Source organism: Dermacentor andersoni, chromosome 11 (genome assembly GCF_023375885.2).
Source record: "Dermacentor andersoni chromosome 11, qqDerAnde1_hic_scaffold, whole genome shotgun sequence".
NCBI classification, from domain to species: Eukaryota; Metazoa; Arthropoda; class Arachnida; order Ixodida; family Ixodidae; genus Dermacentor; species Dermacentor andersoni.
In genome coordinates, this window is record NC_092824.1 from 8,423,783 (window position 1) to 8,440,142 (window position 16,360).

General features: G+C 45.6%; 2 protein-coding genes across 2 annotated transcripts in view; one reads left to right on the forward strand and one right to left on the reverse strand.

Annotated features, from left to right (window-relative positions):
- Positions 1-3,641, reverse strand: part of Polr1A (RNA polymerase I subunit RpI1) — a 329,206-nt gene extending 325,565 nt beyond the window's left edge. Inside the window, exon 1 of the mRNA XM_050167857.3 lies at positions 3,323-3,641. Within this exon, the coding sequence (XP_050023814.2) occupies positions 3,323-3,485 (163 nt within the window). The 5' untranslated portion in view covers positions 3,486-3,641. The remainder of the gene's footprint in view (positions 1-3,322) is intronic.
- A 1,110-nt stretch (positions 3,642-4,751) lies between these two features.
- The window catches only part of Dph2 (Diphthamide biosynthesis 2), a 79,054-nt gene continuing 67,445 nt past the window's right edge, over positions 4,752-16,360 (forward strand). Inside the window, exons 1-2 of the mRNA XM_050167859.3 lie at positions 4,752-5,059; positions 15,050-15,162. Coding sequence (XP_050023816.2) covers positions 4,901-5,059; positions 15,050-15,162 — 272 coding nt within the window. The 5' untranslated portion in view covers positions 4,752-4,900. The remainder of the gene's footprint in view (positions 5,060-15,049; positions 15,163-16,360) is intronic.

The window sequence follows — 16,360 nt, forward strand, 5'->3', positions numbered from 1 at the left end:
AAACGCTCCTCCCTCTGTAGTTGCCCTCCACGCAACGCCAACTGAATGTAAGCGTCGAGGAAGGATCAATACCGCACAATGGGCGAGCTCCCCTCCCTTCTCAGAACGTGCAGCCAACTCTTGTACCTTTGGTGTGGTCGTCGACTAACCAAGCAACAGCTTCTACCCTGATGCCATGCACAAGACCTTGCTCGCAACACGACATGGCAAGGAGGGACAAAACAGAAGTGCAAGCTTGGTGCTTAAAATAACAGCTTCACTGTGGTGGTGCATAACATTACCATTCTCAATAGAAACGGTTGTCATGATATTCTGCACGCAATGCGTGTTTATTTAAAATGTGTTCAGAAAGTCAGAGATGGCTTATGGTGCCTTTAAAGAAATTGTCTTAAGCAGATTAATACATGCACCTACTAGCTCACCTAGTTGCCTCATCCTCTTCACAAGTAGAAGAGGGGGAGAGCATGCTTTATAAACAATGCCAAGGAAAGCAATTGTTTCCTTGTCGAAACATTAGTACCAGCCAGAGACATTCCTTGCTCAGAAGATTGTTGAATACTTCAAATCACCACTTTCTTTTTCTTTCTTTTCTTTCATTTTTTGATTGACTATTTTCTTCTTTTGCAACATAAAATTTGCCCACACTGTGTGGATCCTTAGCACTAGGCTAGCTTGGGTCCAAAAAAAAAGAATTTGTTTTATTACAATGGCTATTCGAACATGGTAAACAAATTTGAAGAAAATCAAATATACAATCAGGTTTATCTCGCGTAACTACACCTACAATTCAACACCTACAACCAGGTTTATCTCGCGTAACTACACCTACAATTCAAGCATCTCACAAATAAAACTTGATATTTCACTTCAGCCACTAAGTACTCGACGCGATTTTGCACTCATATCATTATTTCACAAGTATGTTCATGCGGATAGGAAATCTTCTTTACGGCTTGAAGTCGCACCTTTCACATCTCGCAGATTACATAATCACCTCAGCTTCACATGCATCTACGGGAACACACATGCATTCAACTGGTCGGCGCTTCCTCGTGCCATTCGATTGTGGAACGCTCTTCCTGATTTCATCGTCTCCGAACCTAATCCCGATAAATTCCACCAGCTCGTCGGTTCATATTTCACCGCGTAACTTCAATAAAGTGCACGATGCTTGTTTTTTTTTTTTTTTTTCCAATTATGTGCTCTCTTGTTTATGAGCTATTTTCGCTTATTATTCTTGTATTTTTTAGTATTGTTTAGTATTTGTACTGAAGTGGCAACATTATTTTTCATTAAAGGAACTGTATCATTTGTCTTTTTCTAACATGTACATTCCAGACCTTGTTATTTTGTACAATGCTTTTAATACTTGTATAAGAAATGTATACATTTTTCCACTGTCAATTAATGTATGTCTATTATGTTTTTTATATGCTCTATATACTATTTTAACCTTATTGTAACGGCCGCCTTACCCAATGCCTCATACGAGGCCTGTAAGGACATTGTTAAATAATATAAATAAAAATCAAATCAACAGGTTCATCAACAAAAGCATACAATGTTGTTGAAATATGAGGTCGAACATAAAACCAATAAATTTTAATCAAATGTAACATACAATCTAAACTACATTATACAAAAGTACATATTTCAGAAGAAAAAAAGGATAAACATAATCTACAAAAATATGCAAATGAGTTGCACACTTGATAAATATTTGATTACGTCAGAGATTTGTCAACTGTTCCACGAATTGTTGTAATGCGTCAGCAAAATCAGGTGACATTTTTGTTATAAAAGGAAGAGCGTTCCAGATTTAAATATTAAAGAATTGTAGCAGACATTACTAGTAGGAGGTATATCTAAGTTACCAAATGATAATTGTCTAGTACAATGAGAAAGTACGCGAAACGACACATGAAAAGGATGATCGTAATTTACAGTAGTGTATGCATATGTTACCATTATCATTGAAAAGGGAGGTGTACAATCAGTGCATTTTACCGGTGCTCACATATGGGGCAGTGACTTGGAGACTGACAAAGAAGCTTGAGAACAAGTTTAAAGACCGCAAAAAGAGCGATGGAACGAAGAATGCTAGGCATAGCCTTCAGTTTGGATCAGAGAGCAAGTGGGTATAGCCGATATTCTAACTGACATCAAGAGAAAAAAAAATGGCGCTGGGCAGGTCATGTATAGCACAGGTTAAATAACCGTTGGACCGTTAGGGTTACAGAATGGATACCAAAAGAATTGCAGTAGACGGCAGAAGACTAAGTGGTGCAATGAAATTAGGAAATTCGCAGGTGCTAGTTGAAATCGGTTGGCACAGGACAGGGGTAATTGGAGATTTCAGGGAGAGGCCTTCGTCCTGGTGGAGATAGGCTGATGATGATGCACATGTTGCTGTATTTCATTTCCATAAGAGGATAATGGGGAGAATCTGTGCACCACTGCCTAGTTTCAAAATAAATGGTAATTTTCTTTTTGTGATCCTCCATGTTTCATTCATCATACTGAGCACAGAAGCACAAAAAGTAGAAGCAATACAGAGCCTGTAACGTTATTGTTTGTTATGGCACATGCAAAGTTTTTCTGTCCACTGTACACCCACACATCTGCCCAGCACATTTGGAACAGCATGTTGCACAGTAAGAGAGTTCCCAGTCTCACACATTTTACAGATATCTGAGGCAAAAGCAGCGATGGTGAAATACAAGACCCATAGTGTTAATCACCAAACATTGGATCCTGAAGTCGTCAGTCGACAGGGCCTGCACTCTAGCGCTCAATTCAAAAGCGCATGCGACCCGTGGCATAGCCAGAATTTTTCTTTTTTGTTGTCCTTCGAAGTGGATGGGGGGTCACGCACTTGACCGGGGTCGGGGAGCGTAAGTGGGGAAAGGAAAGGCTGGGCAGGCCGCATAACAGAAATCTCGGGAAGGGGCTTCCCGTGTACGGTGCGAACCCCTTTCCCCTCTCCCCCCCCTTCCCCTGGTACGCCTGCGTGCTGCAGGCCCGCCGCAACTCTTTCGGCAGTCCTGATGCAGTCATGGTGCTGTGATCCATGCGGAAATCGAACGTAACCATGAAAACTTTGATTATATATACCCGACAGGCATCCGCAGCAAGGATGCGTATCAAGCGTGCAAGATGGCAGCATGGCTACGAAAGAAATGCACAAACAAGAAAATGTGAGATAACCCACAAGAGGCAAAACACGAGCGGGCCACGAAAACGCAGACGAAAGTGTCCATTCCAAAACAGGTCAGTTAAAGAAGCCGGTCGCATTGCAGCGCATACTGCAAGTCCGTCTTACCGAGCAGGGCATCGTGGAGGCCACCTTTGGTCGGGTGTCCGACGATGTCAAAAGTTTCGGAGCAAGTGACTTCGAGCACGCCTTGTCGCAGCAGTTCTTCGGTGCTGAACACGCTAAAGCTAATGCTGTCCACGAAGCGATGAGGGATTTTTTCGAGATCCATCGCCGAATACCCACCTTTTGAGCTGCACTCGAGCAGTTTTAGCGTTGTGCATGTACACCAGCTACACACTTGCCAATATTTGAAAACCACTGGCCAAAGAAAACCGCATGGGCCACATGGCACGCCGGCACATTAAATACGCGCGTTCCTCTTGCCGCGGACGCGACAACAAAAATCCCTCACGTGGCCTGATCCTAGGTGCCTAGGGACAGGATTGTTTAGGGACTTTTGAGAAGGCGCGATGGTGGCGCCAAGTGATGCCGTGGCGCCATGTGATGCATTGCTCGTTTATTTGCTCATTGAAATGCGTGTTTTAGGTCTTTGAGAACACAAACTTACTTGTGGTAGGAAAGGTTGCTGCTTCCTGGTTGTAGTCTAGTGTCGCAAAATGGGTAAGTGCAAAGCCACGCCATAACGCTTCGGAAGCGGTACGTCAATATAAAGTATACGATGAAGCATACTCGTAGGAGGTCAATAGCGTCCTAGTCGCACTGCAGCAGATGTGCTTAAAAGTACTTGAAGATGTTCAGCAACCGTGACAGCCGACGCAGCATTTCGAAAGAGCGAGAGAGTTCGGAAGTGCCTGTCGTCTGCGAGAAAAGTCTCGCGTTTGCAGCGAGCAGGCGTCGTAGCAGACGACACTTGTAGGATTCCGCTCAAGGGCGCAACACTTTCTTACAATACAACATTTTTATTTCCATAAATACTTGATGAGTATCTTTGTATAAGTACATGACGGTTGTTATTGTTGTTGCAAAAATAAATAAATAATTACTCTTTGGAGTTAAATCGTGAACAGAATCGCTCAATAATGCATACCCTGGTGTGTCTAGGTGATAAACCATAGTAAACCGTGCTTCCATCTCAATGTCATACAAAGCATAGAGTTTCCTACATTTTTGAAGGAAACTCTATGATACAAAGTTTATGTAGCATGTTGTACATTATATAACACACTTAAAAATAAAATAAAATTTTACGCGATAATATTTGAGTTCAGCTTCGTTTACTGCGCCGCAAGCAAACGCCATTAGTCTAAAGATTGAAGTCAATTCGAAACCTACATTTGCCATCATTTCCCTTTTGGGTATTTATTTCGAAACTCTATGTTTGTCGACATCATCAAACATTTGGCTGCGTATAATTTTTTTAACTTGTTATGTTGTTTTGTAAACTTTTAGTAGTTTAAGCTGTAGCTGGCTTTTATTTTGGCCCTTTATTTTTAGTGGTGACAACGCTAGTGGCGACGTTTAATGAACGTTCTGGCAACCCCTCAAACATGTGTCTTCCTCCATGTGTTTTTGTTTACAACGTGGTTTACAACGTCCTCTGAAAATGTGGCACAGGGCAGCTTAGGTTCGAGCCTTGAATCACTGTGAAAGTTCAGTAAGTTATCAAATTGATGCGTTGTTGCCATGGCATCAGCATTCAGCAGCAGTGATCAAGCTGCGATTGATCGCACCGCCGACGTGTCGGCTGACGATGTCAAACCTACGGTAGGCTGCTCGGAACTCGAGTTCAAGTACGAAGTCAAGCGCGCTATTGCCTGGATCTGTGAAAATCGCTTCAAGAAGGTAGGACCTTGCCTCTCGTCAAGTGTTTCGCAACAGAGTATACGTAGGGTATCGTGTGTTAAAAGCGGTGGAGATGCAGTTTGTTCCTTCCCGTTCATTGCGACATTATGTCTCTTAAACCAGGCGCTTAAGCGTTAAGGCACATTCACACCGAAAGCGGCGCGTCTAAGCGGCCAAGCGGATTTTCAACGCGGCGAGGCGGTGAGCGCGTACGCCTGTTCAGACCGGACAAGCTTGCCTGGCGTCCCGCGTCGCACGGAAGGCGGGGCATCTCGCAATTTCTTTAGCAATGTCAGGGACGTGCCGCCATCTCGCGGCACTTTCTGTTTGTACGCGCACTTTCGATATTTTTTTCGTCGTGGGTTGGCGCGCTCCCGTCCGCTATCTACTTCTGCAAAATGATGAGCTCAGACGAAGAAGACGAGATCGTTGGCATTTTACTCGCCCCTTGCGTAGCGCTGTTACAAATATTGAAAAGCGACAACACAAGACAAGGGCCAAAAAAAAGTATAAAGCGACGACACGGCGCCGTGTCGTCGTTTTATACCTTCTTTTGTCCTTGTCTTGTGTTGCGCTGTAACAAACCTTACTATGAATCCCAACCAACTGGCCCAACTTGCCTTTTTTACGCTTTTCAAGAACATAAGCGAAAAGCCCAGAGAAACGCATTTGTTTACATTCGTTCACCAGCGCTTCCTCAGCGTCGGGCTCTGATTGGCTGCGGCCAAAGCGGCCAACTTGTCCGCGCGGAAAAAATCGGTCCGGGCGCGATCCGGCCAAGCGGCCGCGTATTTTCCGCAAAGCGGAAAATCCGCGGCCGCTTGGCCGGATCCGCTTGGCCGCTTGTCCGCTCCGCCTTCGGTGTGAACGTGCCTTTACTGTAGAAGGCGCTGCTTCTCACACTTGCAGTGGGTGGCTTGAGCTTGAGCAAAGGGCTCCGTGGCCGCGACTAATTAAATTTTTGTGCATGCTTTGAGCTCGCTTCTGTTTTTAAATTGTTGAATTTTTTTAGCCCTAAATAATAATTGGGTAGTTTTCTTTTTTTTTTCTTATATTATCTTTTTTTGTGTGCGCGGTTGTGTTTCGTGTACATTTGGTTTTGCAGGATAGTCGGAGCGTCCTTTCGCGCCACGTGCTTCAACACGGGCAACCGGGTGGGACATTATAGGGAGGCTGAAGAGTCTGTCGAATTCAATAAGACGCTCATATACGGATGCGGGAACCTTATAAACCATGCACGTAAAAGTTTGGGCGGGATTTTTTACTTAGGAACGACGCAATCGCCGGTTAAAGTTGCGCTGTCGCTCCGCCCCCCGTCGAGCGCCGCGCGCTGCTGCTGACGACATGTATAGGTGTTCTGTGCTGACGATGCGAGCGGAGACCGGCAACCGCGGCGTAGTGACGTCAGCACTGGTGTTCCGCTCCTTCGCAGTCTCCGCGACCGTGCCTGACCACGCTTCTTTCTGCGTGCGTGCCGTAATAGTCTGCCTCGCTCGAGCCTGCATTCCTTTGTTTGTGTGCATGTAGAGTGGTAGTTGACATGCGCAACATCAATTGAAGTGGTGTGCCGACCATGCCGGCGTTCTGTGCAGCCTCCGGTTTCACGAACACCAGCGGCCGCGATGATGTTCCATTACTCCCCGCAAGACAAGAAGCTTGCAGCTAAGTGGGAGGCTGTTGTGAATCGAAAGAATTTCAAGCGCTCAAGAACAACAGTGCTGTGCTCTAACCACTTCCGTGACGACGATTACTACGATAGTTTATCAATAATGCGTGAATGAGTGAGAGTACGACTTTCTGCTAGCAGGCTTTCTAAACGCAGCGCGAAAAGGTCGGGGCAACGAATGCACAATGGCGGGACAGGATCGAGCGGACGGATGGTAACTTGTCTACGAAGACCTTATGAATACACGAACTCGTCCAAACCTGGATTTTGATTTATTGCTAGGTCCTTCATGTTAGCACGCTGAACGGAAGGTACATGTTCATCTCCCGCCCTTGACGCAGGTTTCGTTGCAAACCGCCGTTAATTTTGTATTCGCACGTGTGTTGTCAAACAGCCAACATGCAGCTACCATAATGCAGTGCAGGTTTAAAGTTTTCATGTGTTTGGAAGCCGGCGCACGCCAAGACGCTGCGCTCCCCCTCGCGCACAGAGAGAAACCAGCTGTCTCACGTAGCCGACGGAATTCGCCGCCTTTGCGGCTCCGGTTACGAGTAGCGTGCGGATGGCACGCTGATGAAGGCCACTACACGTGCTACAAGAGCCGGAAAACTTTTCCCGCATGTAAACCGTCTGTGTGGATTGGCGACAGCTTTGGGGCAGAGCACAAATGCCGACGATCGCATCCCTCCTTATGTTCCACGAGGAGGCATGCAGGAACATAACAGTACAGCTGTTTGCCCAGAAACAAACTCACTGAATCGCTGAATACAGCTTTGCAAAAAACGTACTCACCAAAGAACATTTCTAACACGAGGAGATGCTAACACTTCGCTTTCGTTCGCGTCAAAAGTACTGCTTGCTACCAGCATCTTTTGCTTCTTGGAGAGGCCTGCTACGTATACATGTAGGGAGCAGCGCCGAACTCCTCAGAGAAACGCAAGCTCTCGAAATTCACCATTACCGTCTCACCAAACCACAGCGCCAAACCACCTTGCACCGTGCTTCATGTGTGGCGGCAGCGGGCGGTCCGGACGAACACCAATGTTGACGTCACGAGGCTCCCGACCAATCACAGACGGAAACAAGGCGCGCGAGCTGCCCGAGTCTGCTGCTGCACTTTACGTCGAAATAAAAACTGTTTGCACTTTCTTTCGCTCAATTTCGATGTGATATTCGAATTCGGAGGGTTGAAAACCATTACGTACAGCTCATCACTCATTTTTTCTGGAAAGCTCTTCAGCTTCTCTTGAAGTCTTTATAGCCTTTTTAAATAGTAGCCTGTAAGTGGCAAGACTAATAGCTATTAGTGGTTCTACTGTGTGTGTGTTGGTAGGAAAGTGAGAGGGGGGCCGCGTAGCTGAACACGTGTGAAAACATGTCATACCTTAAGTCTGTGCGGCATTGATTACTTTTAAATGGTTGGTGAGAATTACTTTGTGACATTTTGAGGATTTAGATCCTATGCATATCGGTTTTTGCTAGAAGGCACGTGCTCTACATTACTATAGTAATATAGTATTTGCTCCTTGCAAAAATCGGAACTTCTGCTCTGTAGACCCACATGCCGGGGTCGAAAAAGCATTAAGGAAAGGCCAGGCATTGTGGTCACAGTAGAAGGCACCACAATACCGATAGTGGAGAGCCGGAGAATACTGGGACTCCGCATCTCCGAAAATGGCCATAACGGAGAAACCATTAGACTACTTGACAATAGTGTTCAACAAACAATCAGACTAATAAAGCGGATATCCAACAGGCACTATGGCATGAAAAAGCACAATCTCATCTGATTAATAGAAACATTTGTAATCAGTCATATTGTCTATGTGGTCCCTTACCTCAAGCTCTACGCTACGGAGAAAGCCAAGATAGAATGCATTATTAGGAGGGCGTATAAGCAAGCCTTGGAACTTCCTGCAAATACGTCAAACAAGGAATTCTTGGCGCTCGGCCTGAACAACCTACTAGACGAACTTATTGAGGCCCAGAGGGTAGCGCAGTATGAAAGGCTTACACAGAGTTTGACGGGGAGACACATTTTAGATGACATCGGAATAACCTACGAAGCACAGCACGGAGTGCGGAGAGACATCCCAAGGAAAATAAGGGAACATTTATCAATACCCCCAATCCCCAGAAACATGCACTCGGAGTTTCACCAAGATGGAATAAATGCAAGAGCGAGAGCTCTCCACAAAAGATTCCGTAGTGCCAAGGACGTGGTCTAGGTGGACACGGCGAAGTACGCAAATAGACAGAGTATGTCGATAGTTGTAAGTTACGAGTCTAGATGGTGACTGCAGATTTAGTGGCACGGTAAAAACGGTAGGTGGAGGTGGCGGAGAAGGCTGCCTTAGCACTGGCAATAGCCTCCACGGAAGCTAACATCATAGTAAGCAACTGCAAGACAGCCATCAAGAACTATGCAAAAAGAAGAATCTCGCTGGAAGCAGTTGGAATTTTACACAACTTTCGTGAAGATCGCGACATTCGCATTATATGGGCACCCACACACTCCTCCCTTCCCGGGAATGAAATAGCGCACAACCTGGCTCGAGAACTGACGGGCCAAGCAGGTAACACGCAACAAATACTGGGAATGGAAAGAGACCGGATGACCAGCTTTAACGAGATCACCAAACACTATAAATTAGGAAGGGCCCATTTCCCCCCGGCACACTCCTCACTGAGTAGACGGCAAGTGACGGCATGGCGCCTCTTACAAACAGATACATATCCGAACCCGGTGGCCTACCACCGCCACTACCCGGACCTTTCCACGGATAGATGTAGATTCTGTCAAGAAAGGGCGAGCCTACAACATATGGTTTGGGCTTGTCCTCGTACACCCATACAGAATAAAATAATTAAGACCAGAGAGCAGTGGGAGACCGCGTTGCTCAGCTGTGCACCGGAAGACCAACTCAAGGCAATCCAGCAGGCCGAAGATGCCGCCAGGACCCAAGGGCTGGAGGCTGTCATCTAGGTAGAGAGGCCTAGGTCTTAAATCTGCTGTGCACAAATAGAGTTTATTTCTCCTCCTCACAGTGAAGGAAAAGAACTAGGAAGCTTACCAGCAAGTCTGCGGCCTGTAAGGTGGGCAACACAGCAACAAAGAACGTCAAGCGGAAGGTCAGAGAGGCCGAAATAATCTCATGGGTGGTGGCAATGGAAAAGAAACCTGCCATGAGTAACTACTTAAGAGGAAAAAATGAAATCAGGAAAGAAACAATTTATGATAACTCAAAGGGAAGCTCATTACTTTTCGGTGTGAGATCGGAACGCCTTAGAACACGGACCTGTAAAGTGAGATATAAGAAGGAAGAATAAGCATGTGCTTGCTGCGGTAAAGCTAGGGAAACGATAGAGCATTTTTATTAGAATGTGAAGACAGACTGCCCAGTGGTCAATTTAGGCGCCACTGGCCTTCTTGAAGCCCTTGGGTTCAGTGACAGCAGTGGAAAAGTAAACATGTCTGCAATAGAAATTAGTAAGAGGCGATTGGAAGATTGGTGGAAGAAAAGTAGGGAAACGACAAAAAATGCCGACGTACAAAAGCAAAGTTCGCAATAGGGGATCATAAAATTTGGTTGTGGGGGTTCATAGGGTTTCTTTTCTTCTTCTTTTTTTCTTTTTTAACCTAGGTAGGACATTAGGCAGCATAATATCAAGAGCTTGGTGGTGCAACCAACCTCCCCGTTCCAAAGGGGACGCTAATAACATCCATTCATCCATCCGGTGGGCAGATTGCACGACCATGCATCATCGCTTGCTGTTTTGTGGTCAGAAGCACTTTCAGTTTTGTACTAGCTAGGCTCAGCATACTCGTGGTGTACTTCACATTGTCATGTAATACCCCTGTCAAGCGGGCAAGTTAAGTGCACTTACGGCGAGTGCACTCGGTTTTTAAGTGCACTTTCCCAAATCTTAACGTCGCAGCGGAGTGTACTCTCATATGAGTGCACTCAAGTCGGAGTAGGTTCACGGAACGCACTTTGCTGGCCGAGTGCGTAGCCTCGCTGCCAACGGTTTGAAGGAGTGCCTAGCCTCGCCACCAACGCTTTCAACGACGCAAAATGTAATGCATAGAAAAAGGACACAAATGTTCATTTCAGTTATTGAGCAGCTTTTAACAATATAATTTGTGTTTAGCGAGAAGCGAAACAGCTCAATAAAGAAACGAATTTATCATGTACGCAACTAACGGCGCCAGAATGATGCGGCATTGCGGTGCCGCCATGCTCATTCAGTTCGTGTTTATTTTGGTGTGAAAGCGTGCTGACCACGCCGGTCGTGCTTTGAACCGTGTGCGTGGCGTTTTGCAGTGTAGCTAAATATCGAACTTGCCGTCTTTGCTCATATATACTCGCTCATATTCTGTTCTAGCAGGATTATGAGCAGGATCAACTGCCGCACACCGCCATGTTGTTTTGGATTGGCTAGGCATTCGTCTTGGCCAGCATTGACTTGCAACACACTTATAATAAAAACTTCTTCGTTTTTTGTTGAGACAAATAGATGAAGTTTGTTTTTATATATAATTCTTCTTAAAACAATCGCTTTTTAGCAGCTTTCTCTTGTTAATTTACATCTTTAAAAACGCGCTCTTTGTCTGTCACTATTTTGCTTTTACTGCGAGTGCACTCAGTTTTCCCGTTAAGAAGCGCGCTGCCTAAAGTGTGACTCAAGGTACCGAAGTGCACTCCCCGTAAGTGCACTTAACTTGCCCGCTTGACAGGGGTATAACATCTAAAAAAAAAGGAATACGTTTTGAGGTTTTACATGCCAAAGTAACAATAACAGTCTAATTATGAGGCATGCCGTCATGGGGGACTCGGGATTAATTGTGACCACCTGGGGTTCTTTAACGTGCCGTTATAGTACACGAGCGTTTATGCATTATTTCGCCTCCATTGGAGTGCCACTGCAATGCCAGGCTCAAAGCCGTGACCTCGAGATAGCGTGGCGGGTGTATAACGTTTTATTCGAACTGCAGTGACGCTAACACGTTACAATAGATAAAAATTATAACTAAGCAACTGGTTCTTTATTTGACTTGTATAATGCCAATCCTATGACAGCATAGCATGATGTCAGCATTCTCAACTCAGATGGTTCCTTTCGTTGATATCACTTTCAGTGCGTGGTCACTCAACTCTTTCGCGTTCTCCACCACCCGCGATGGTGAGTTGTGTTAATGTCGATGCGGCATGTGGCCAAAGATTCTGTAACCTAGCCATGGAAAAAAGGTACAGAAACTTATCTTTAATAGCGCATTGTGCATCCGCTTGCGCTGATGTGTTGCCATGTCCCTGTTCAGTGCAGCATGGTCGTCCACAAGAGTCGGAGGCAAGCATTTGTGGTTGACGTTTCGACATCATTTTCCTCCCCCTCCAATGCACAGCCGAGTAGTGTCTTTTGTTGGTTGGGGAGAAAGAGGCATTCAAGTGTAGTGTGATCAGCAGTCTCATATCTGGCCTGCACAGCTGTAACATATGGCTTCAACTTGAGGAGCAGAATGAAAATGGCAGCAGTAGGTGAACTTACACTTTGCTCCTGCGCACCCCTTGAGGTGCAGTGCATCACCTTTTCTGTTATCGTATAGGCTATCCCTGGCAATGGCGGTCTTGTGCACTATATGTGTCTCCTGTGTGGATGTTTGTTTTACACATAGTCACGACTGTGCCCTTTCCACCTCGCACACACGTCTCCGCACCGACTGAGTTTTAGGGCATTCAATGGTACTGTCGGTTTCTTTGCCGAAGAAGCCAAATTTGCCTCACAGCAGTTAGACAGTGTTGGATCACTGTGCCCCTGGCCTATCACGAGTCATCCAGGCAACGAAGGCAGGCCTCGAACAATATGTTGCTGCAGGCCTCCCAGGCCTCTAATGATGACCATCCGATGTCACGTTCACTGCCTGCTGTACTGCCCACCTCCTGTTGGCTGCGTTCCAGTCAAGAATGAGTACTCACTGTAGGCGCGTAATGGCATTCACAAAAGTCAAGCTCGAGATCTGTACCACTTTCCATAGTGCACACCCCATCACATACCATTTGATGCCCCATAGACATCATCTCCATAGGGCATCACTCGGTTGATGTGACTATTGCTTCAGCTTCACCCTGCGGGCCCCGTAACACACTCCTGCAGGGATCGCTCCAAAGTAGCAGTATTACACAGTTTGCGGTGTGGCCTTGCCTCTCGTTAGCAGCAGGTCATGCTTGTCCATAAGCCCTGAGAAATGGAGAACTGCAAACTTTTTTACATTAAAGGTCAGGCTCCGCAAGGCCAGGTAGTTAGCAGATAGCCGGACCAGGTTTTGCAGTTGCTCCATGTTTTGTGCCAGGAACACCAGATCATCTGCAAAGACAAGCCCCTGCAACATCCGGGCATGTGGCAATCCACCACAATGAAAGTTTGCCAAGAAAACAAAGCCAGATACAATAAAGGCATGCTCAAGCATCACTTTACTTATACAGCTTCTATAGCTGGAGAGAGAAAGGGCATCCTTTTTTTCAGGCCTTCGCCAACAGTGACAGGCTCCATGCCGTCAAATCCAAAGCTGCCTACCACTGTTGCTGCTGTATAGGTGAAAATCTGTGTAAGATGTCCTCGAGCTCTTTCTCTAGGGCATTTCACAAGCCCTGCCAGGATTTCATCCAGACTATTTGCCGTCTGTAATCCCATCAGGAGATGGCATGATCGCATCACCAGTCACATCACCTCCCACTAGCTCTCCTTTGGACCGGTGGTCCCAGGGCTCTTGTGAGTTCCATCTTGCAATGTTCCTTACAAAGTCCAAAGGTGATAACATAGTCTCCACAAGCCGTATGCTGTAAGTGCGAGTGAAATTGTGCGATGGTGAGCTGAATTGCACACAAGGGAGGAAAGTGGGACTGCAGCGCTGGGAGTGAGGGGGGGTGGCTTGTATTCTGGTGGCAACTGCATAGCCTGCGCAGTGGTGCGTGCCGTATCTTGAAACTGATCTGCAGATGTGGCGACTTCGGAGTCTGTCGACTTGCGGTTGCCCTGCGACCGCTTGCGTTGCTTCTCCGCCCTTCTTGCATGGCACTTGGCAACGTGATCACGAGAAGAATCCAGTACCTCCATAGTGTGCACACAACCTGTAGCATGCTTTGCGTGGCCATAGCATTCAATCTGATTTTCACGGTAGTGTATTCTGAAAAAAAAAAAAAAAGTGTGCAAGTCACACCGTTATATAAAACGCACCGATGAAAACTTCAGAAAAAAAATGTGACTCGTACACCGGGAAATATGGTAGGTCAAATGGCTCGCTGTCGTGAACGTTGTGCTAACTGGAAAAATTGCAAAAAGAGAGTTTAAGCACACAGCACAGACGCTCCTCCTGTCCGTCTCGCCTCTTCTTTTCATGCAATTTTGGCGCTCAGCACAGCATTCACGATATACTAGCAACTAGCTTAACAGTCAACCTTACCAAGACTCACTGTCATAGTATGTGCGTGTGTGGGAATTGTATGTGTGAATTAAGAAGGTTCACAATGTCCCTTGCCTTTTCTCATGTGTTTTCATTGCAAAAATTGCAGGCTGTTGCCTTGCAGTCGAAGAATGTTTTAATGTACCACAACTTGCTGGTATCATTGCGCCCCACTGATGCCAGCAACTGCAGTAGTTGGTCATCATTTGTGGCTATTTTGTGCATGCACAATTTGCTGCATTTGCCTCTTCTTGCCTAAATATTCCATCCAGCTCAATTTCCAGCCCGTTGCACTTCAAGAGCCACCCTCGCTTCATATCCCTTTGACTCTTGCATCTACGTGCCTCCTCATTTCTTGGAGCAGATTTCATGATGAAACATCATGTAGCACTGTTAAGATCTTCGAATATGTCAGCGGCCAGTGTCTTGTGGATGACTCTTTTCTCAAATTGCTGGGTAACTGGCTTGTGCGCCACCTTGGACATGTCTGTTGGCCATGTCTGTCTGTCAGGTATTGCGCAACTAGGCTCTTGGTAGGTGGATGACAAAACACGTCAGGCGATTGTGGTTGCTTCCCAAGCAAAAGCCTCCAGCCTCTGCGACGTGGACCTGTGTAGTATGTGTGTCACGAGTGCTTAATTGATAGCAGATAGAAACATTAGATAAAAACAGCAACATAGTCGCCACGGATGCATTCTTCCTAAGCGTCCCACCTGATGCATTTGAAGTTCTAGAAACCATGCCCAAAAAAAACAATCACCTTGATGTTCGAAAAAGTGTGGTCTGGTAGAGCTGCTATTTTCTTTTGTACTAATAGTGTAGTTAACCTTTTCATTAATGTTGCTTTTTTTTTTTTCATTTCCAGGTAGCTCTGCAGTTCCCAGACGAAATGTTGGTCGACTCCGTGAACGTAACATTAGCACTCCAGGCTAGTGTTCCGGCTGAACTCTTCATTCTAGGCGACACATCCTATGGAAGGTGTTCTCTGGACCTTCACTTGGTTTTCTTTTTTTAGACAGGCAGAACATTAGGCAGAACATTTGGTTGATTTGGAAGTGTTACAGGCATATAGAGCAATATAGCAAGTAAATATTGCATGGCACGACATTATGGTTTTACAGACATACCCATTTGAAATGCACACAGGATGTGCTGAAAGCTGAGGGTACTGTGGCTAGCACAACTAAAAAGCTAGCAAGATTTGCACATTCAACACCTTTTTTGGGACATGGAAAGTGTAGCATACTTAATGTAAGAAGTCAAGAAAAAGAGCAATGAAGTTTCACAAGTACAACTTGTGACACAACATAAAACTTGTCTTTTACTTGTCGCTAGATAGGCAGAAAAGACGTAGAACATAAGAGGGAAAAAATGACGCCTAACAGGGCAGCAGCGCAAAAGAACTTGTGGGCCTAATATCTTATCACAGGAAAGCATGAATTACATTTGTGTTCTTCCTGCACTTCCCTTTGTTACTACAGCCTGATTTAAACTGCTTTAATTTTTGAAGTGTGTTGCACTGTCATCACTGTTTTCCACAGCCTGGCCCCTGTACTGTCATGCCTGATTTTCAGCACTAGCAGTTTCCATGGAAGGAAGACAAATGCATTTCACAACAGACATTACACCCACAGCATCTGTTGGTATTACAGCGTTTAAAGAATTAGCTGTTTCTTGCACGCACCTGCGTGTAAAGACAGAAAAAGCTGTGGTGCAAGCCAGGCCTGCTGCTTGCACCCATCATCAGATGGCACTGCATGCATTGTCACTAGCAGCCAAAAATAAATTTCCACAAAGTCCAGGAGTTCTAAGTTTATCTGGTCTCAGTGAAACATATTAAAGGGTGAAAAATGCATGCTATGCTATTCAAGTATTTAACGAAAAGTCTGTTCATTAAAGTCGCCGTCAAGTCAGAAAGTTTGATCGCCATAGCATGGATTTTTTACCTTTTAATATGTTTCATCCCAACCAGACAGGCTTCTTTAATACCTTGGACTTCATCAGCCTTTGTCAGGCACACACAATATCACAGTGGAATCAGCTACCGCAGGAAATTGCTGATTGTCGCACTAAAGCATCATTCAGAGCATTTCTGTTGAATTTATAGCGGCGTGAACTTTTCTATTGCTGTGTTGTTTTTGGTTGATCAATTCTGTATTTTATCGAGCTTATGTAA